Genomic DNA, 19,674 nt, shown 5'->3' on the forward strand with positions numbered 1-19,674 from the left:
GTTTTGACTTATAAAGCCTTACACGGCGCGGGACCACAATACCTAGCGGAACGCCTCTCCCGCATGAACCTACCCGCTCACTACGTTCAACATCAAAGGCCCTCCTCCGAGTCCCGACCCACAGAGAGGCTCAGAGGGTTGTAACAAGATCCAGGGTCTTTTCAGTAGTGGCCCCCGAATTATGGAACAGTCTCCCCCGATGAGGTACGCCTGGCGCCTACACTTTTATCTTTTCGGCGCCAGGTTAAAACCTTTTTATTCTCCCAGGCATTTTAAATTAATTTATTTTTTAGCTTTCAATTTATACCAGGCTGTTTTACTGTTTAATATGTATGCTTTTTACTGACCTTTGTAATTTTATTGTATTTTACTCTATGTTGTGCACCGCCCTGAGAGCCTTTTTGCTGTGGGCGGTATAGAAATCGAAATAAATAAAAATAAATAAACAAAATGCATAAAATACATAGGATTACAAAGGAAACCAATTATATTGAAATACATTTATCAAAATATTAAAAAAACAAATTTGTGATATAGTAATACATGTGCTTCTTTATAAATGCATTAAATAACAAGACAATACATTTAAAATATAGGCAAGGTAAAGTTAAATTTTATTTTTTAAAGACATCAGTGTGAAGGCTGTTGTTGCTTAGCTTGAATAAGAACATTAAACTGGGGGGTGGTCTTTGACAAGGCAACATGCATGTCATGTTGGACATCCAATCGATTTCGATTCTTTGTTTTGATGGTTACAAGCGTTGAAAATCCCAATTCTCAAAGATATATTGTTGCAAATGGAATTAAAGCTTCCATAGCTCGCTTTACAAGGCGAGGATAGTCTTCTCTCAAGGAATACCAGAATTCTCCAAGGCTTTTTGAGTTAAACTCCAATTGTAGTAAGTTTTTGTCCTAAGATCAATGAGTTCATCTTTGGCTAGGTTAACATCTTCGATACAGTTTATATCGGAAAGAAAAGGATTGCAGATTCATGATTCAACTTTAATGCCATCAAGATAGAAATAACTTTTGAAAGAGTTCTGAAGTGTTTTCAGGTGTTCGCAGATTTCTCTTTTCAAAGAAATTGATAGAGAATTTTGTATCTCAACTCCATCTTGGTAAAGCACTTCCTCCAACATTTGAAAGTTTGCAAGGATGTCAGCCTCTACGCTTTTCTTCCATATCGGCAGCTTAGTCAAGAAAGCTTGCAATTTTGTATGACAAGTAAGTAAAATAAGCCAGTTTATCCAATTTATCCAAAGTTTTAACACTTTTAATGGCTTTTAACCCTTGAATAGACAAGCGGATTACAGCAGTAGCTCAGGAGTTGTATCCTTCCTGGAATTCAGATATTGTTGTGCGTGGAGTTGGGTGGCTTTCTGTGCCTTCCTACAAATAATGGTTCTAATTTCTGATATCATTCACAGTTTTCTCGCGAAGTTATTTTAAAATGCATGGTATTTTCACAGAATATTCACGAACACCACTTATACGACATACTGCGTGTGCATGCCTTTACTTCATAACACAGACAGTGTACAAAGTAGGAAGAGAAAAACAAATAAAAGAAAGAACCTCTGCTACTCAGAGCTTACAACACTGTGCACGGCCCCTATCACTGCGCAATCTGTTAGCAATAATAAGTTGTTACTTTAAATAACACGCTTCAACAATTATCTCAACCATCAGATGTGTTTGAACTTGCCTGGTCTACACTCGTAGCCCGCACACCTATCTGTATTACAAAAGGCTGTGCCGCCTTACATTTGAACTCTCCAGTTTTGCGAAACTTTAACAATGAAAATCACTCACCTCCCACATATTGATCAACAAACAATTGTAGATAGGGAATATTGGAAAGCACCGTAGATGCCTGGGTCACCCATGTGAGAACACGCGACTTCACCATTTGGTGGCTGAACGACTACTAGGCGCAGAGTTGCCCTATAGTTGGCCAGCTACGTCGCACGAGCATCTGTAGACAGGAAGACTGCGATCATGTGCTATTTAGTGGTGAGTCTAGTAACTATCGTAATTCCGAAGTAGTGATGAGCATAAACAATATTTTGAGATATCTGCAACAACTGTAATGTGATATGAAAATATCTGTGATTTCTATTGGTGACAAAGTCACAGGTACTGATAACACTACTGTGGTTTGTTGCCTACATTGGAAATGCTAAATTTCAGTTAGAGGTTAGTAAAAATAAAGATGTAATTTTTTTCCCATTCAAGTTCACGGACCCCCAAAACCTATCCACCGACCAAGGGGTCCGTGGACCCCAGGTTAAGAACCCCTGATCTAGATGAACGTAAGCGGCTTCCTAAGTTCCTACACAGGGACGGGACGGGGATGCTCCTCTTGCCTTCACTTCCTCTCTCTCTCGTTTTCCTCGGACAGCCAATCAAGGCCTCTTAACCAATGAGGAGTCTCTTAGTCCGGCCCCGGCGGGGCGCTGACGTCGGTTTGGCAGTTACTCAGCTTTCCTGTCCCCTGCCCAATGCGCATGCGTGTGAGAAAAGCGCGTCAGACTCTGCTTCCTCCTCCCCAAGATGGCGGCGGCCACCAGCGGCGCGGCGGTTTGCGGCGACGGCCCCGCGGGCGGGAAACGGGCGCACCTGGGCATCCCCGAGGCAGTCTTCGTAGTAAGCGTGGGAACCGAAGCCTGCCTGCCTGCCTCCCTCTCTCTCTTCTCCGGGCGGGGAAGGGGCTGGTGAGGGCGAGGGTGGGCAGCTGGGGGGGGTGATGAGAGAGTGTAGCCTTCGAGTAGTGATGGGGAGGAGGGGTCCGGTGTGGTGTGTTTGTGCGCATGCGCTTTATTTCTGACAGGGGTGCTCAAGCCTGGCGGGAGGGAGGCCTACGAAGAGCCCTGCTGTTTTCTCAGGCTGCAAGGCCCTTCCAAGTCCGGCAGCCTCTTTGCCTCCCGCATTGCCTCTGGGGAGAGATCTCTGTAGCAGTTGGTTTTTAGAGATAGACTGCCTCTTAGCAGGGAGGCTCTATTCTTAGCTGTCATCACATTTATATATATATATATAAATAAATACATGCATATGCGCCTCATACTAAACTTCACTCTGGGTGAGAGGTAGACAATAAAATAAATGTATGATTATTGTTACCATCATTGTCATCAAAGAAATCCAAGGCAGCATACATGTGGTTCCCAGGCAGCCTCCCATCCAGGCTCTGACAGCACCCAGACCTCATAGAATACAAGAGTTGGAAAGAGCCTGTAAGGCCATTGAGTCCATTCCCCTGCTCAGTGCAGGAATCCAACATGTACCTTCAGACCATAGCCTGGGACCAGGTGACTAAGGCCTCTTCTGCTATTTCTTTTATGCGCACACAGTAACTTGTGTTTGAAAGTAGACTGTGTTTTAGCATGGAGGTTCAATTCCTAGCTGTTAGAGTTAAGAGCTGCCTGTCAGCGCATCTCCCATGTCGTTATTTCTTTGTAAATGAGGCAAGGGATTGCCTATGTGCTAAGTCTGCTAAAGGCCTGTCCAGTCCAGCATCCTCTTTGCTACTGTGGCCCATCCAGAGGCATGTCTGGGAAAGGTTTCCAGCAGGCGAGGCAAGAATGGAGGCTCTGCTGCCCTAGGAACTGGTATTCAGAGGTAGACTCTGTCTTAGTTGTCATGGCTAATAGCCTCTAGGGAAAACTTGCCAGTAGGGAAGGTGGGAGCAGCCTCTCCTGTGTTTTGTGTTGCCCCCACCCCCAGCAGTTGAGATTTAATTAATGTAGAGGTTCTGTTGGCTGTAATTTTTTTACTGCACATCCTGCCATTTCTCCCAGGGACCTTTTTTTTTTTTTCTCAATAATTTTTATTCAGATTTTCATAAAACATACAAGACGAAATCATAAAACATTCAAAGACAAAAAACAAAATCAAAAATAGTTAAACAAAAAGAAAAAAAGAAAAAAAAATAAAAAATAAAGAGTAAAATATTGACTTCCCATTTGTCAAAGATCAAATCAGTTATAAGTCTATAATATATAACAATCCTGTCTCTTAAATCATATTATAAAATCACTTTCCTCCAGTAGTTATCTTACTTAATCATCAAATCTCATAAACATTACTTTATTCTTTCCACAAAAAGTCAAAGAGAGGTTTCAATTCTTTAAGAAATATATCTATCAATTTTTTTTTCCAGATAAGCATATCGATTAATCCATCTCATTACTAATTATGATAATCTTATTGTCATAACCATAGTCAAAATAAACATTTCAATTAATCCATCACATCAGAATCTGTTAGGTTCAGTAATTTCAGTAGCCATTGTTCTATTATCCCTATTAGTTCCATTTTCCATCTTCCATCTTCAGTAGTCTTGTTAAGTCCAGTAATTTCAGTATCCAATCTTCCATTATCAGTATTCCATAATAATCTTGCTGTCAAAGCCATAGTCATATAGTAAGAGTCTGATGGGAATTACCTCTATCCCAAATATTTTCTTGCCATCCATTCTGAATAGGTTGCTGAAATACTGCTGTAAAATCATATCTCTGTTCTTTTTTTCAAAATACACTGGGTCATCTCTTGAAAGTTTTTCCATTGTCACATGGCTGCAGTTAATTCCATAGATTTTCTCTATATTGGGCTCCATCACATCATTCCAGTCCAGAAGATTATCCATGCCATTGATAACTTTATCTCTAGAATCTTCATTAATTTCTTCAGAGATAACATTGAGTTCCAAACAATAGATTTTATTTCTAAAGTCCATAGACTCCAAATCTTGTTCCTGTTCCACGTTTGTTCCAATCTCCGGGATCTCCTCTCTCACAGGGACCCCTGTTCCAGTCTCCAGGGTCTCCTCTCTCACAGGGACCCCTGTTCCAGTCTCCAGGGTCTCCTCTCTCACAAGGACCCCTATGTCTTTAATCTCCTGTGTCTCCAAACAATAGATTTTGTTTCTAAAGTCCATAGACTCCAAATCTTTTTCCTGTTCCACGTTTGTTCCAATCTCCGGGGTCTCCTCTCTCACAGGGACCCCTTCCAGGGTCACCTCTCTCACAGGGACCCCTATATCTTTAATCTCCTGCTTCATTTTACTCAATTCAATTTTCAGCTCCTTACAACCCTGTCGCAGGTTTTGTTTCGTTATCTCAATCTCATCCATTATTTTCTGAAACATAGTTATTTCCAGATTCTCAGCCACTTTCTTAATTGCCATTTTAAAAGAAAAATATAGGAAAACCACTTCTTATTTCAGCAACAATTGGGTTAATACTCCAAACTTGGTGACATCACAGTATAAACAGAGCAGACAGCCTTATCTCTCCATGCTTAAGTAAACAAAATGCAGTTCCCAGGATCGAAACAATTAATGGCGGTCGTCAGGAAACAGATTCGTCAAAATAAAATAGACCAAAAAGAGAGTAGTCTCAGACAATATAATATTCTTCAAAATAAAAATCTGGAATAGAAATCCCTCTTCTGTGTATATCTTTAGAATGCAAATCCAGGACAGCTTTTTGCAACAAAAACAGAGATAAGCTATTAATTAGTGAGTAGCAGAGAGAAGTTATGGCTCCCCAGTGAGATGTCAAAAACCGATCAATCTGGCAAATCTCTTTTAAACAGCAACAATTTAAGTCAAGTAAAAGAAAAATATAGAAAGAAGGGTGCTTGCCTGTTAGTGCGTTCTCTCTTAAAAGATAAGATGAACGTTCGCTTTATCAGATAGAGCTTGTTGTTGAAAATCCGTCCCACCTTCGTCGGCTGGACCTCGTCCCATAAATTAATGAGATCTGGTCGTCCCAACAAAAATAGGCTTTGAGGTTAATCTCTTCGTTTCTCCCTACCCGGGAGAAGTTTAATCAGTCAAAAAAAAAAAAAAACTGACTGATATATCTGAATAAGCTTCTTTTGAGGCAGGAGCCCGTCTCAAAAGCAGGCACAGGCTAAGTCACCCTTCCCGGAAGTCCCTCTCCCAGGGACCTTAAAGTGTATTGGCCGTCATTCTCCCTTCTCCCCCATATTATCCTTACAACAAGGCAGATTAGCTGGAGAGAGTGAGAATGTGTCTGGTCCCAGCGAACCTCATGGCTAGTTGGGAAACTGATCCTGGACTGTGCTAGTCTAACTACTATACCACACAGTTCTCTGGTTAATAGTTTCCCCGTAGGTCTGTGTGTCATGGATTTATCTCTGCATGTAAGAAGAGCCTGGCTGTGTCACATCAAGGCACCATCTACTCCAATGCTCTGCATAAAAGCAATAATCCTCTGCTGCTGTTTGCTCTCTCCTTGGGCAACTGGTATTCAATAAGTTTGCCCACCAAATGCATCCAATTTATTGTAAAGTATAACAGCCCTACTGTGCCTATAAAACAACTCAAAAACACCATCAATAGACAAAAAATCATCACAATCCATCAAATGCCTAGGAGAAGAGATGATTCTACCTGGCACCAAAAGAATGTTAATTATGGTAGCAGGCAGACTTCATTGGAAAGAGCATTCCAAGTGAGAAGGGCCTCTCTCCCCTATTGCAGCTCTCCAAACCTCCCTCAGAGGCGGCACACAAAGAAGAGCATCTACAGTTTTCATATAACGTGAAAACTTGTAGTTTGGCAGTACTATAATTAGTTTGGGAAATATTAACAGATTTGAGCAATGAACCATTCTTGCTTTCTTTCATAATCAATATTTACCCTTTGGTAAATAGTTTCTTAATAAACAGTTGGGGGGCTGATCTTGTACTGACAAATCTCTTCTGAAATGTACAGTTGTTGTTTTAACAGTGCCCCAATCCCAGCTTTCTTTGCTCTTGTCTGATCTTTGAAGGGATGCACATAAAATCTGCTCAGTGTTCTTATAATTTGGATTTCAGCTTGAGCTGTGGGAATGAGCACCCACTATCTTTCTCTTCCATCTGATGCTAAACTGTAATGTTGCCAAAATATTAAAACTTGGCTATGTCCCATAATTCATCATGCATGTTTTGGCTTTCCCTATGTAGCATAAAAGCTGTGCTGTCCAGTGTATTGCAGGACACTAGGCAAAGAGAAAATGGGTGATTTGATGGCGTCCCACAATTTTTGTTGTGTTCCCATATTTTCCCAGTCTAGATCTGTAGAACTTCCAAAGCTTGAAAATTGCTTCTTTGCTGGCCTGTGGCAAGTAAGAATTGCTTCCAAGTTAACAGGCAGAAGATTTTATAAACTAGAAGAGAGACAGAGGTAGATTTCTCTTGGAAGGTCATCCATGCTTATCAACCTGGGCACTTGAGGACATACAGACTAGTTAACAGTGGATATGGGGTGGTAACTTTTGTGGCCTGTGTTGCAAGGGTGGAAATATGCTGAGGCAAAGCATTTCAAGTGAAAAAAATGAAAAGTGAATTCCTAATGTATTTACGTAAAATGAAATTTCTTGTGTGTTCATGGTGCAACCTGTGAATGAAAAGAGATAGTGGGTGTGGAAGAAGAATACCGATCTTTAGTCTGTTCAAATAGAGGGTATAGCACAAAAAGTGGGATGTGCAATAAAATGTTGTAGTGTTTCTTCCCTCTAAAAAGGAGTGCTCTTCAGGGTTTTAGGCATCATTCCACTCCCTTCCCCCTCAATGTTCCATTTTTCCATCTGTCAGTCTACACTTCATGGCTGCTATATATGCTTGGCCCTTATTAGGCTGTTTTTTTAGGGTATTTCCCCCCCTTTTTCCATGACGTTTTTGTACTTCTGCAAACTTTGGAGTTCTCTCAAATATGCTGATACTGATGTTTTTCTATCTCGTTTCCCAGTGGTGCTTTTTGGGGGGGGGTACAATCCTAGTGGCACTTTTAACCTGAGTTTGCTTTTAGAAGGAGTGATAGGTCAAAAGTACTAGCGGTCGAATTAGCTAAATTCAGTCGCATTTAGAATGAGCGGTTCTGGCATATAAAACAAACCTAAAAGGGTAAGTATAATATTAAAGTGGCTTGTCTTTTGTGAGACAATAGCATTTTACTTTAAAAAAACACATTTGATGATAAATCCATTAGCATAGAAACTTTTTTTTTAAAAGGATGCTAGACGAATAGCCTTTCAGTGACTGTTGGCAACAACAGCTAAGTAATCAGCAGCAGTATAGCTCTGAGTACTGGTTTCCCGGGAGAAACAAAGGGGGTGACTGTTGCCTTCATGACTTTCTTGTGGGCACCCAGAGACGTGTGACTGGCCACAGTTGGCAAATGAATGTTGGATTAGGTGGCTCTCAAGCCTGATCCTGCAAGGCAAATTTGGTTTTTATGAATCCCTCCTGCTTTAAATTGACTTGATGACGTGCCTTTTAATTAGACACTCGTCTCTCTCTCCCTTTGGATGGTAAAATATGCCTCTGGGAGACAAGGAGCAGCCTCGTTGCTGTTGTCTGAGCTTGGTCTCAGGCTGGGAGATGGCATGTGAACACATGTGGTAGCCACAGTGCTCTGGTCTGCTTTGTCAGGTGAATAGGGTAGCGGCTGTAGGTCTGTGCTGACTCTCTTTTGGCAGATCGCCCAAACTGGGAGCAGTGTAGCTTGAATTGGATCCCTTTCGGCTTCCGTGCTGTTAGGCCACTGTGCTGTAGAAATAGTAATGTGCCACTATGGTGGGTGCCCATCTGGCAGCAGAGAAGAAGGCAGTGCCAGCTGCTGATTTTTGTGCTGCTTACTGCTTGCTTGCAAGACTGCTGTTCCTCCTCTGCCTCATCTTCATAATCTCCTCTCAGCCAGAGGGAGAGGGTAGGTGAGCATGTAGGTGGTAAAGATGATGATGATGAGGTCCAGGAGACTCCTGGTGGAGTGTGGTCTTTGGCAGGTGCATGGCCATGCTAGTCCCGGATGTCAGCTCTGGAACATGGCAAAGCAGGCAAGACTTTGGCCAACCGCACAGAATACTTATGAGGCTGCCTAAATTGAAGCTTTTGGAGTTACTAATGCATGTGGGTTTCTTTTTTGCTTGAAGGAAGATGTAGATTCTTTTATGAAACAGCCAGGAAATGAGACTGCAGACATAGTGCTCAAGAAGCTGGATGAACAGTATCAGAAATATAAATTTATGGAGCTTAATCTTGCGCAGAAGAAAAGAAGGTGGGTGTTTTTTTTTGGTGTCTTTTACATGGGCTAGAACTCTACTTCCCAAATCATCATGTAGACTGAGGTTTTTTTGGCTCAAATCTAAGAAGCTAGTCCCCTTTTCAAAAGATTTGTTAATAACCTGTCATTACCACAGAGTGTCTATATTAACTTCATTCTACTTTACAGTAACAGAAATGCTTAGGTAACAAGGCTCTTGTTAAAGTTTAATCTTAGTAAAGCCAAAGAATGCTTCATTTTTAACACTAACATAGTTTAACTCCTAGAGTTGGAGGTGATGGTTAGTGATGGCTGGCACTCTAGTTGTAGAGGCAGGCATAAATTCAGTGGCATCCAGTTCTTGGCCAGAAACATGGTCTAACCTCTCTCTTCCCCTGTTGATTGCAATTCCATTATAGAAGGTTATAGAAGAAGATTATAGAAGATTACTGCCAAATAATGTTAAGGGGTTATATTTGAATTGTTCTAGTTGGATAGATGATGGCTGAAATGCCTCTTGAATGAGTAGCTGAATTCTCTTAAATCTTTTCCATACCACATCTTATTAGCAGTGTATTTTCAACCTGATCTTAAATAGTGGAATTAGAATGTAAAAACAAAATCTGAGCAATAATACTGTAACTGGTATTTAACAGTGCTTTCTGTGTCTAGTCTAAAATATGAAGAATTCCTAATGGAATCTCAGTTGTAACCCAGTATTGCTAGGTACTCTCAAATCCAAATACCCAGCCCTTCCAAACCACCCCAGCGTCTCATACGAACAGTAGAAGACCCTTGCGTGGATCACACCAAAAGTCTATCTAGTGCTGCCTTATGTTTTTGGCAGTGGCCAAACAGATGCCTCCAGGAAACCCCAGAAGCCAGAGGGTGAAGTCCTTTCCTTCCCCTGCTTTATCCCTAGCACTTGATACTCAAAGGCATGCTGCCTCTGTCCATGGAGGTTCCATTGAGGTGTTGTAGCTGATCCTCCAAGAATGTGCCTAATCTCCTTTTTGATGATGTCTATTTGAAGCCACAGACCATTGCCAAATGTTGTGGCAGTGAATTCCACATTATGGGTTATGCACTGAGTGATCAAGTACTATTGGCCTATTCTGAATCTACTGCCAGTCAACTTCACTTGAGAATCCTAAATTCAGGTGTTATATATGCGAGGAATAAAATTTATCTACTTTCCCCACATCATGAATAAATCAAAAGGTAGGTAGGTAGGTAGGTAGGTAGGTAGACAGATAGATAGATAGATAGATAGATAGACAGATAGACAGATAGACAGATAGATAAAATAAGGTGTGTGTATGTGTGAAGTGTGGCTCCATTTTAATTCGGGGAAAACTGTCTTCAGAATCAGAAGTTTGGGAAACACTGCTCTATTCCATCTCTCTCGCCTTATCTGCCACTGATGTCCAACAGGGAGCTGAAGCTGACTTAGGTAGGAAAATGTTGTGCCTTGGAAATTATATGTTTCAAATGACAAGAAAAAGGATTAGAAAGAACTTCCTAATCTTTTTTCTTATCATTTGAACCATATGACAAGCTGCTCAACAGTACAAGATGTTCATCAATGGAATACACTGTCTTGGAAGATAATGAACTCTCCTTTGTTAGAGGTTTTTAAACAGATGCTTGATGGCCACCTGCCAGAGACACTGTAGTAGCAGATTGCCTGCTTTACCTTGGGGTTGGGCTAGATCGTGGTTGGGGAAGTTAGATATAATCTAACAACTTCCATTAGTACTAGTGTTAGTACTAGCATATAAAGCTTGGGATACAAGTACCTGTAAAAGAGCACCTTCCCCAGTATCAGCCATCTCAGACCCTATGATTGGCAGATGAGGCCTTGTTGGTGCTTCCACTGAGGGCTGCCCAGCTGGCGCTGACCCATGACAGGACCTTTTCAGTGGTGGCTGCCCGTTTGTGGAATGCCTTCCCCTGTGAGATGCATCTATCTCCATCAGTATTGACTTTCAGGAGGAATTTGAAAACATTATTTTTTACCTAAGCATTTTATTGCTGAAGGGGACAGTTCCTGGCAATCCAAAGATCACTGATGAAAAAATGTTTTTAACTGTAATTGTGTTTGAGAATGTTTTTAACTCTAGTTGTGTTTTAGCATGCTTGCAACTGTCTTTAGAAAGCTTTTCTTTCTTTTTTTGTTAAATTGTTTTGTTGATATGTTTGCCGCCCTGGGCTCTTTCAGGAGGAAGGACAGGATATAAATTTAATCTTATAATAATAATAATAATAATTATTGATATTTTGCTATGCTGAGTGAGGCTGACAGGACATTAAGTCAAGCAACCTCTGGAGGGCCACTGGTTCCTATCCCTGGACTATTGGGGAAGAGTTATAGTTTATTATTTATTCATTTTTTTTTATATCCCACCCTTCCTTCCAGAAGGAGTCAAGGGTGGTGTCAGTCTCTGCTGACTTGAGTTGAAATAGTTTATAGTTGCAGTAAAATAATTAGCAGATAATGGCCAGCAGCCAGGCCATAAATCTGTCAGGCTCGAGTTGGGGTGGAGAGGCCAGCAACTACAGCAGGTGTGAATACCGGATGGGAAGAACCAAGAGAGTGTAGAACAGTTGAGTCTGTGGGAGTCCAAAAGTCCAGGTACTGGAGATCCAACCAGGCAGGGCAGGGTTGAAGGCACAGTATCACGAGCAGGGCTTAGCGATGATCTGACACAGAGGTCTGACTTTTCCCGCAAGAGCCCCAACGATGCCCAGCTTTTTAAGCTCAGCGTCTGGGGCCAGGTGTTTGCAATCAGTCTTCTCTCTTTCGAGAGCATCTTCTTCTTAAACAGGCCGACTGCCTACATTGTTCCAACACCTGTTGGTGTCTCCTCTCTGCTGGGGTTGGAGTAGCTTCTTGGTCGCTCTCTGAGTCTGACAGGAGGGCTCCAGCAGGGTCCTGCTCCTTGTCTGAAGGCAAAGGGTCTTGAGCTGCCTCTCTGCTCCTCCCTTCCCCTGAGTCCCATTCCCTTTCATTCTCTGTTGAGTCCTTCGAGGGAGGCATGGCAGGTGGCAAACAAAAACACTAAAAAAATCTTTAAAACAACTTGAAAACAAAACATCTTTATAAACATATTTTTTAAAAAATCTAATAATAATTCCAACACAGATGCAGACTGCAGAGCATCTGCCTTGCGTGCAGAAAGTCTCAAGTTCAATCCCCGGCAACTCCAGGAAGGGCTGGGAGAGACTCCTGCCTGCAGCCCTGGAGACCCGCTGCCAGTTGGTGTGAACAATACAAAGCGGTATGGACCAATGGTCTGACTCTCTGTCAGGCAGCTTCTTGTGTTTCCATAGAGCTCCCTTCCAATTCTTTTTTGAGCTCAAAGTTTTCCCCCACCTTCTTCAATATATATATAAAGCAGACTAGATTGTTTAGTAAGGGTTGTAGAAATAATATTTTACATCTGTGTTTTATTTGCAGGTTAAAAAACCAAATTCCTGAAATTAAGCAGACATTAGAAATCTTAAAACATATGCAGAAGAAAAAGGTAAATCTCTTTACTGTGTTTATATATAGATACATAAAGCTTTATCGTCATAGGATGCCTCAGTATTTATCTTGTGTACAATGCCACATCAATAGTTAACTTGAAAATTGTTAATAGCAACTTTGTACATCTGTGCTTTAGCCATGTTGACTTGCCAACTGTCCTTTGATAGGAATCCACAAACCTGATGGAAACCAGATTTTTATTGGCAGATAATCTCTACTGTAAAGCTTCTGTTCCTCCTACAGATAAAGTTTGTCTCTGGTTGGGGGTGAGTAAATCAAGATTCCTGAGTTAAATTTTATTTATTTATTTATTTATTTACCTACTTACTACTTTTACATCCTGTCTTTCCTCCCAAAATGTACACAGTTCTAGAATTAAAGAATCAATTTTCAGCCACAAACTTGGTTGGAAGGCAACATGAGTTTTGTATCTTAGGTTAAAATATTACAGTGGTGACAAAGATTTGCGAACCCTAATGATAATTACAGAAATTCCATAGTTTGACCATTATACCGTTTGTGAATCAAAACCGGTCCTTTTCTAAATATCCCGTAGGGTTTATCTTAACCAATTCCATGTCTGTTGAAATAAAATAATGTGTAAATTAGGGAAACAATGAGTACATAACAGTCAGGGTAGGTACAAAAGTAAGCGAAGCCCTGGTTGCATCATCTCAATTAACGGGAATAATTAGAGTCCAGTGCTTAATTAATTAGGTAGGTCTGCAGGGGTGAATTTGGGAGGCCCCACCCTATAAAAGGATCAGAAACGTTGTGAGTTTGGTCTTCACCATACGGTTGTGTGGAAACATGTCATGCCACAATCAAACATAATCTCTTAAGACCTCAGAAAAGCAGTTTCAGTCTAGAAAGGGTTACAAAAGCATTTCTGAGGATTTGGGGCTCCATCAATCCACTGTCAGATAGTCTACAAATGGAGAAGGTTAAAGACCACAGTCACTGTACCTAGGAATATCTCCAAGAACAAACAGGTGCATCATCCAGGATGTCACCAAGAACCCCAGAATAACATCTGAGGATCTACAGGCCACTCTCGCCTTGGCTAATGTGAGTGGTCATGACTCAGCAATCAGGAAAAGACTAAAGAAGAATTGTCCTCATGAGAGAATAGCCAGGAGGAAACCTCTACTCTTTTAAAAAAAAAAAAACATTGCTGCCTGTCTGAAGTTCGCTAAAGATCACATAGATGATCCCCAAGACTTCTGGAACAATGTTCTCTGGACAGACGAGTCGAAGGTAGGACTTTTTGGCCTCACTGAGAAAATGTTTGGCGAAAAACAAACACTAAATTCGAACAGAAGAACCTCATCACACAGTCAAGCATGTTGGTGGGAATGTGATGGTTTGGGCTGTGTTGCTGCCTCAAGACCTGGATGGCTTGCCATTATTAACACAACCATGAATTCTGCAGTGTATCAGAAGATTCTAGAGGAGAATGTCAGGCCATCCATCTGAGAGCTGAAGCTGAACTGAAAGTGGGTCATGCAACACAACAGTGATCCTAAATGTTCAAGCAGGTCTACCAAAGAATGGATGCAGAAGAAGAAGTTCTGTGCGTTAGAATGGCCTAGTCAAAGTCCGGATCTAAACCCCATCAACATGTTGTGGCAGGACCTAAAGCAGGCTGTTCATGCAAGTAAGACCTCAAATGTCACTGCTTTGGAGCAGTTCTGTAAGGAATAGGCCACAATTCCTCAAAACTAGTGTGAGAGACTGACCTACGGTTGTTCAAGGGGGTGCCACCAGGTATTGAATCTAAAGGTACACATACTTTTTCACACATGGATATTGAAATGTCATGAAAAATGTTGAAAACGCATTGTGTGCATGTCATTTGTTTAATCAGATTGTCTGTTGTTCTTTATTTAGGATTATGGGTTTAGATTAAGATCTATTAACATTTCAGTTTGAAAATACATGACAATCCTAAGGGGTTCACAAACTTTGCCACTGTATCTGGCTTATTTGGTCTTGTGAGTTCAGTTGGTATGATTCCCATTTGTAATCTGAAGTGATCGTTACCCTTTTCCAATCACTGAAATAGTTTGGAGCTGTAGGGACAGGCCTCTTAACAACATTGTGAAGGTATCTTTCAGCCCAGATCATGAAAGGCACATCAGACTACGGAGAAGAACCATGTGCTTTCTCATAGTCCATTTCATTTTTTCTGTCCAGTGCTAGCCATAGTTTGCTATGCTGTTCCAGTCAGCAAGCTTTGGGTTGTGCTTGTGTGGATTGGCGGATCATCTGAATCAGGGTCTTGTGTTTGTGGTTTTGCAACATTATGCAGTGTTTCAGATGGCGCTTTCAGTTACATGTGCTTTCAGTTAGTGCATGTGTGGGGAACCTTTGGTCCTGCCGATGTTGCTGAACAACTCCCATCAGCCCCAGCAAGCATGGTCAATAGCCAGGGATGATGGGAGTTATAGTTCAGCAACATTTGGAGGGCCAAAGGTTCACCACATCTGAGTTAGTGTGGGGTGCCCAAAGCTCCCCATGGGCTATTCTTTGAAATTTAACCCAGGGCTGGGGAACCTGTGACTCTCCAGATGTTGATGCAGTTCCCATCATCCTTAACTAATGGCCATGCTGGCTGGGGCTGATGGAAACCCAACAACATCTGGAGGACCACCAGTTCCCCATCTCTGACCTAAACCATAAATGAGTTTCTGAACTGTGTTTATATTAAAATAACAAGTGATGAATTACTTGTTTGGCTCAAATGGAAAACAGTGCCTCTACTGGGCACCTTGTTTTACTCCAAATCTAAAACTTCTAGAAAAGAAAAAGGAGGCACACAGACAAATCCCAAATGAAATTGACTGAGAACATCTGGTACTCCTGCTGCAGAATAATTGCAAAAGATGTTTAAAGTACAACCATTTCGGACTGCAAAGTTATGCCTGTATTTTGTAAAACTGAGATTCCACAAAGACCTGTACTAGACCAGTACTATTAAAGTTGTTTAAAAATGATCTGCAGTCGAAAGTGGTCGGCGAAAGAGCCAAGTCTGCAGATGACACCAAATTATTTAGGATAGTGAAAACCCAAGCAGACTCTTCAGGAGCTCCAGAAGTATCTCCAAACCACTTAGATGGGCCACAAAATGGCAAAGGTGATACAGTGTAAATAAGTGTAAAATGCTGCATAGTGGGTTAAAAAAAAGGACATACATGGTGCTGGTTTTGAACCGGCTGAAAAGAGTACTACCTGCAAAATAAATATATATCCATAAGATATTGCAAGCATATTCACCAACGTAGCTGAAAAGTCCAAGATCATTCTTTTAACTATAATGTGTCATGTTTAAGTTGTGCTTAACTCTTGCTGTATTAAATATCTTGGTACCTAAGATAATGACCTCACCCAAGAGAACAATAGTATTGCATCTTCAAACGCAGGAGTGGGGAATCTTTGGCCTTCTAGGTGTTGCTGAACTACAACTCCTATCAACCTCAGCAAGCAAAGCCGATGGCCATGGCTGATGGGAGTTGGAGTTCAGTAACATCTGGAGAGCCAAAGGTTCCCTACATCTGTTCCTAATGGAAAAGCAAAACCAAACTTAGGCTCTTGAAGATGGATCTTATAGCAAGTCTTTCATTTTAAAACTAATTTCAAGAAACCATTAAAAGATTCTTCAACTTCCATTTTGTTCGTAGGCCAACGTAATGCTGGAATATGACATTGATGAAGCCCAGGCATTGCTAGAAAAGAATCTCTCCACAGCCACGAGAAACCTTGAGTCTTTAGAGGAAGATCTGGATTTTCTTAGGGATCAGTTCACTACTACAGAAGTCAGTATCCTTTTTTAAAAAAAAAATTCAACTCTTGTTTCACAGTATTGTGTCTTCTGCTTATTTCTCTGCTTATTAATATATTCTTTGTGCTAATCTGCTTGTTGAATCAATTGAGGTCATGGAAGAGAGAATCCAATAACAGATGCAAATATATATTACATTTCTTCCAGTTTTTCACCCCTCACACTGCTTACTGTGAAAATCTATATAAGGATACAGAATAATGGATGATACAGCAGTATATGGCAGTCGCTTCTGGCTCCAGGCAGGTGATGACACAGTCTGGGTACAAAGTTTTTTTCCCTCCAGAGCAGGGGTGGCAAACCTTTTTCAAGCTGAGGGTCATGTAAACACTCTGGGGGCCAAAGTGTAAAGTGGGAGTGGTCGTATTATCTTTTTAAGGGCAACGGGGGGAGCACAATAACATTTCGCTTCATGGCATCACAGGGAGCATTAATTAAAAAAATGTTTCAGAAATGACAGATTGAGGTAGAGGGAGCTCTTGGGGGTCACACACACACATCCAGCAGGGCTGGATGTGGTTTGAAGCCCACGAGTTAGCCTGCTCTAGGGAAGGAAGGAAAAGGAGCTACAGGTAAGCAGCTAAATGATGGTGATGGTGGGAGTAGTGATAATGTACTCTGAGTAATCTGAGTCATTTTAGGGTGCTCTTAGTAGGGGAAACCTCAAAAAAGGGAGGGGAGGATTTTGATTAGAATTTTCTGCTAAGGATTTCTAAAAGTCTAAAATGCATTGGATTATTCAGTACATTTGTTAGTGTCTTTTCTTGCCTTTGTTCTCCCTAGAACTGTGTTAATTGGTGCTACCTTCTTGTTGTGCTGCTTGTTAAAACAATTAGCAGCTTTCCCTAGGAAAGAACTGAGGACAGGATAATTCTCATCCATATCATAATAAGCTGCTCACCTGCCAAGCAGTGGAGAGAGTCTTAACCACACATGTGAATTCAGTCAGAAAAACTGGAGAAGCAGGGAACAAGAGTATTTTCCTTACCACTTTATGGATAAGTGGTTATATGCCAGCCTTTCCAGAACTGTAAGTTGATATATGGTCTGGTGGTCTGCAGTCGAATCATCAAGAATGCTACCTAATAAGTGCTGCTTTTTCTCCCTACAAACATGTGCTCTGGTACTTAAACCAAATGAAGATGTGTCGATAATGCTGGCTGCAGTCATTACCCATAGCTTGAAAATGGGGAGTTGCAAGCATGGAAGAGGCTGCCTATTGACCCTGTGAGTCCAGCCAGCATTCACAAAAGTGTGGGAGGACACAGGCTATTGGCAATTTGAGAAGGCTACTATTGTTGCAGGTATTGGAGAATAAAAGCCTTTGTTTTCAAGCTCATGTTGATGAAACGGTAGTTCTCCTTCTGCTGATGTTGTATAGTGTTGCCTTAGATCCATTTTCAGAGCATCAACCTTCATATTTCAAATGCACAGCCCAGCAGCTGGTCATTAGAACAGCAATGTCTAGTATTCAGAAATCAAACTGCCTGTGCTAACTATGGAAAGCAGACAGGATGAGGGGGGGGGGGGCTAGCCGCTGCTTTCACTTTGTCAAACCGTGGTTTCCTTAACTGCATTTCCAGATATGGCTAGAGTATATAATTGGGATGTAAAGCGAAGAAAGAAGGACGACCCTTCCAAAAACAAAGCATAGTTCTGCCAGTGTGGTTCTGATTTTCAAAGTATTTTCTTATTTTAAGAACAACCCTCCATTTTCAGCCTTCAGCGGACTGAGTTTAATTTAAATCCATCAGTTGGTAACATGAAAAAAAATTAAATAATGGTGAGCCTTTTTTAAAAAAAAAATTACAAGCCCTATTTGGTTCTGTGCAAGCTTCATGATCTTACAGCTGCTCTGGAAAAGCGCCACAAGATATTTGGCTTCTTCAGCCATAACAATATGTCATAGGGAAATCCTTGTGAAAGGGCTTGTCTGAAAATGTGGAGTGCATTATGGGATTTGAGGCTAGGTCACTTTAGCAAGTGGCTGGCCTTTGTAAGAGATCACTGGTTTGTTACATGCTTGATGAGGAATGTCAACAAGATCTGATTCGGGGGGAAACGCACAGCTGATGTGGCATCAGTATAAGGAGATTACAATCCAATCCTGTGTTCATTGCAGTCGCGCCTCTTTAGTTAGTGTAGCTATCCTCTAGATACGTTATGCACAAGAGCTCATGATTAGCCCTTGAAGAAAGGATTAAATAACTGAATAAAGTAAGTGATCACACTAAGTTCTGTGTTCACATAAAAACCTGTTCACTCATCCAAGTTTGCAAAGTAGGGAAATCCAGAAACAAACAGCTTGCTGTACGCAATCAGCACACTTGCCACCCCTCCTGTCTAATTCAATGCTTGCAAAGACACTGAGTAAAACCTGCATTTAAACATGGAGTGGTGTATTTGAGCCCAGCTTCAGTTGTTAACAGGTTGAATGTTATTCCCATGTTGCTTATTATGAAGCTTCGCTAAAGTGTTGCCTTGACATCTTCCTTTTTCTTTGAAACTGCAATGCACACCTGACGGTCAAATTAGTGGTGTGTTTACACTGCAGAGTAGCTGGCAATGCAGGTTTCACTTCAAAATTAAAAGCAAATGTAAACTGTTCTAGTTTCATGTAATAAACAATACCTGTAAAGTTTTTTGTATTTTTATTTCATTATATTAAAACAGTGAAACTTGAAACACGGCAGAAACCTCTTGTGCCTTTTTCTTTTCTGCATAAGGGCACCTAAAGAAATATTTGCTACTGTAATTGCTGAGGGGAGGCAGAGTGGCAAATAAAGATTAATTTACCTCTTAATAATATAATAGAAGATGATGGAGAGTTTAGAGATAGATACTGTGTTGAAGATTCACAAACTACTCCACCGTTTAGATTCCAAAGCATTTATTTTGTTTTGCCAGTGGCCAATAGGAAATAAAACCTTGGATGTTATGGTCAAACAAAAGGAAAGGATATTTGTTGTTTAGAAATAACAGAAACAGAAGAAAGTAATGTTTCTGGTGAAGAAAAATACAGAAGTTAACACCCCTCTAATTCAACTTACATACATTTTGAAAGAAAATATTTAGTATCTAACTTCTCTGCATTGGATTTTTTCCCTAGGCTTTCACATCTTCAAGACTTAGATTTTCCCTTCCAAGAAGTTGGGTTTTGTCCTTACTGAGAGACAAGATGGAGCTTTTGTAAGAGCTTGAGATTTATTTATTTTCAATATTTATGGACCACTTTTTACCATAGATGGT

The 19,674-nt window shown here is 41.0% G+C and overlaps 1 protein-coding gene across 1 annotated transcript; it reads left to right on the forward strand.

Annotated features, from left to right (window-relative positions):
• Positions 1–2,479: 2,479 nt before the first annotated feature.
• On the forward strand, positions 2,480–19,121 carry VBP1 (VHL binding protein 1). The gene is made up of 6 exons (XM_061598634.1): positions 2,480–2,646; positions 8,943–9,067; positions 12,513–12,579; positions 12,752–12,850; positions 16,265–16,403; positions 18,009–19,121. The coding sequence occupies exons 1-6, from the start codon at positions 2,554–2,556 to the stop codon at positions 18,077–18,079; spliced, it is 594 nt and encodes a 197-aa protein (XP_061454618.1). The 5' UTR covers positions 2,480–2,553; the 3' UTR covers positions 18,080–19,121.
• The last annotated feature ends 553 nt before the right edge of the window (positions 19,122–19,674 follow it).

The sequence above is a fragment of the Rhineura floridana genome, chromosome 16 (genome assembly GCF_030035675.1).
Source record: "Rhineura floridana isolate rRhiFlo1 chromosome 16, rRhiFlo1.hap2, whole genome shotgun sequence".
In the NCBI taxonomy this organism is placed as follows: domain Eukaryota; kingdom Metazoa; phylum Chordata; class Lepidosauria; order Squamata; family Rhineuridae; genus Rhineura; species Rhineura floridana.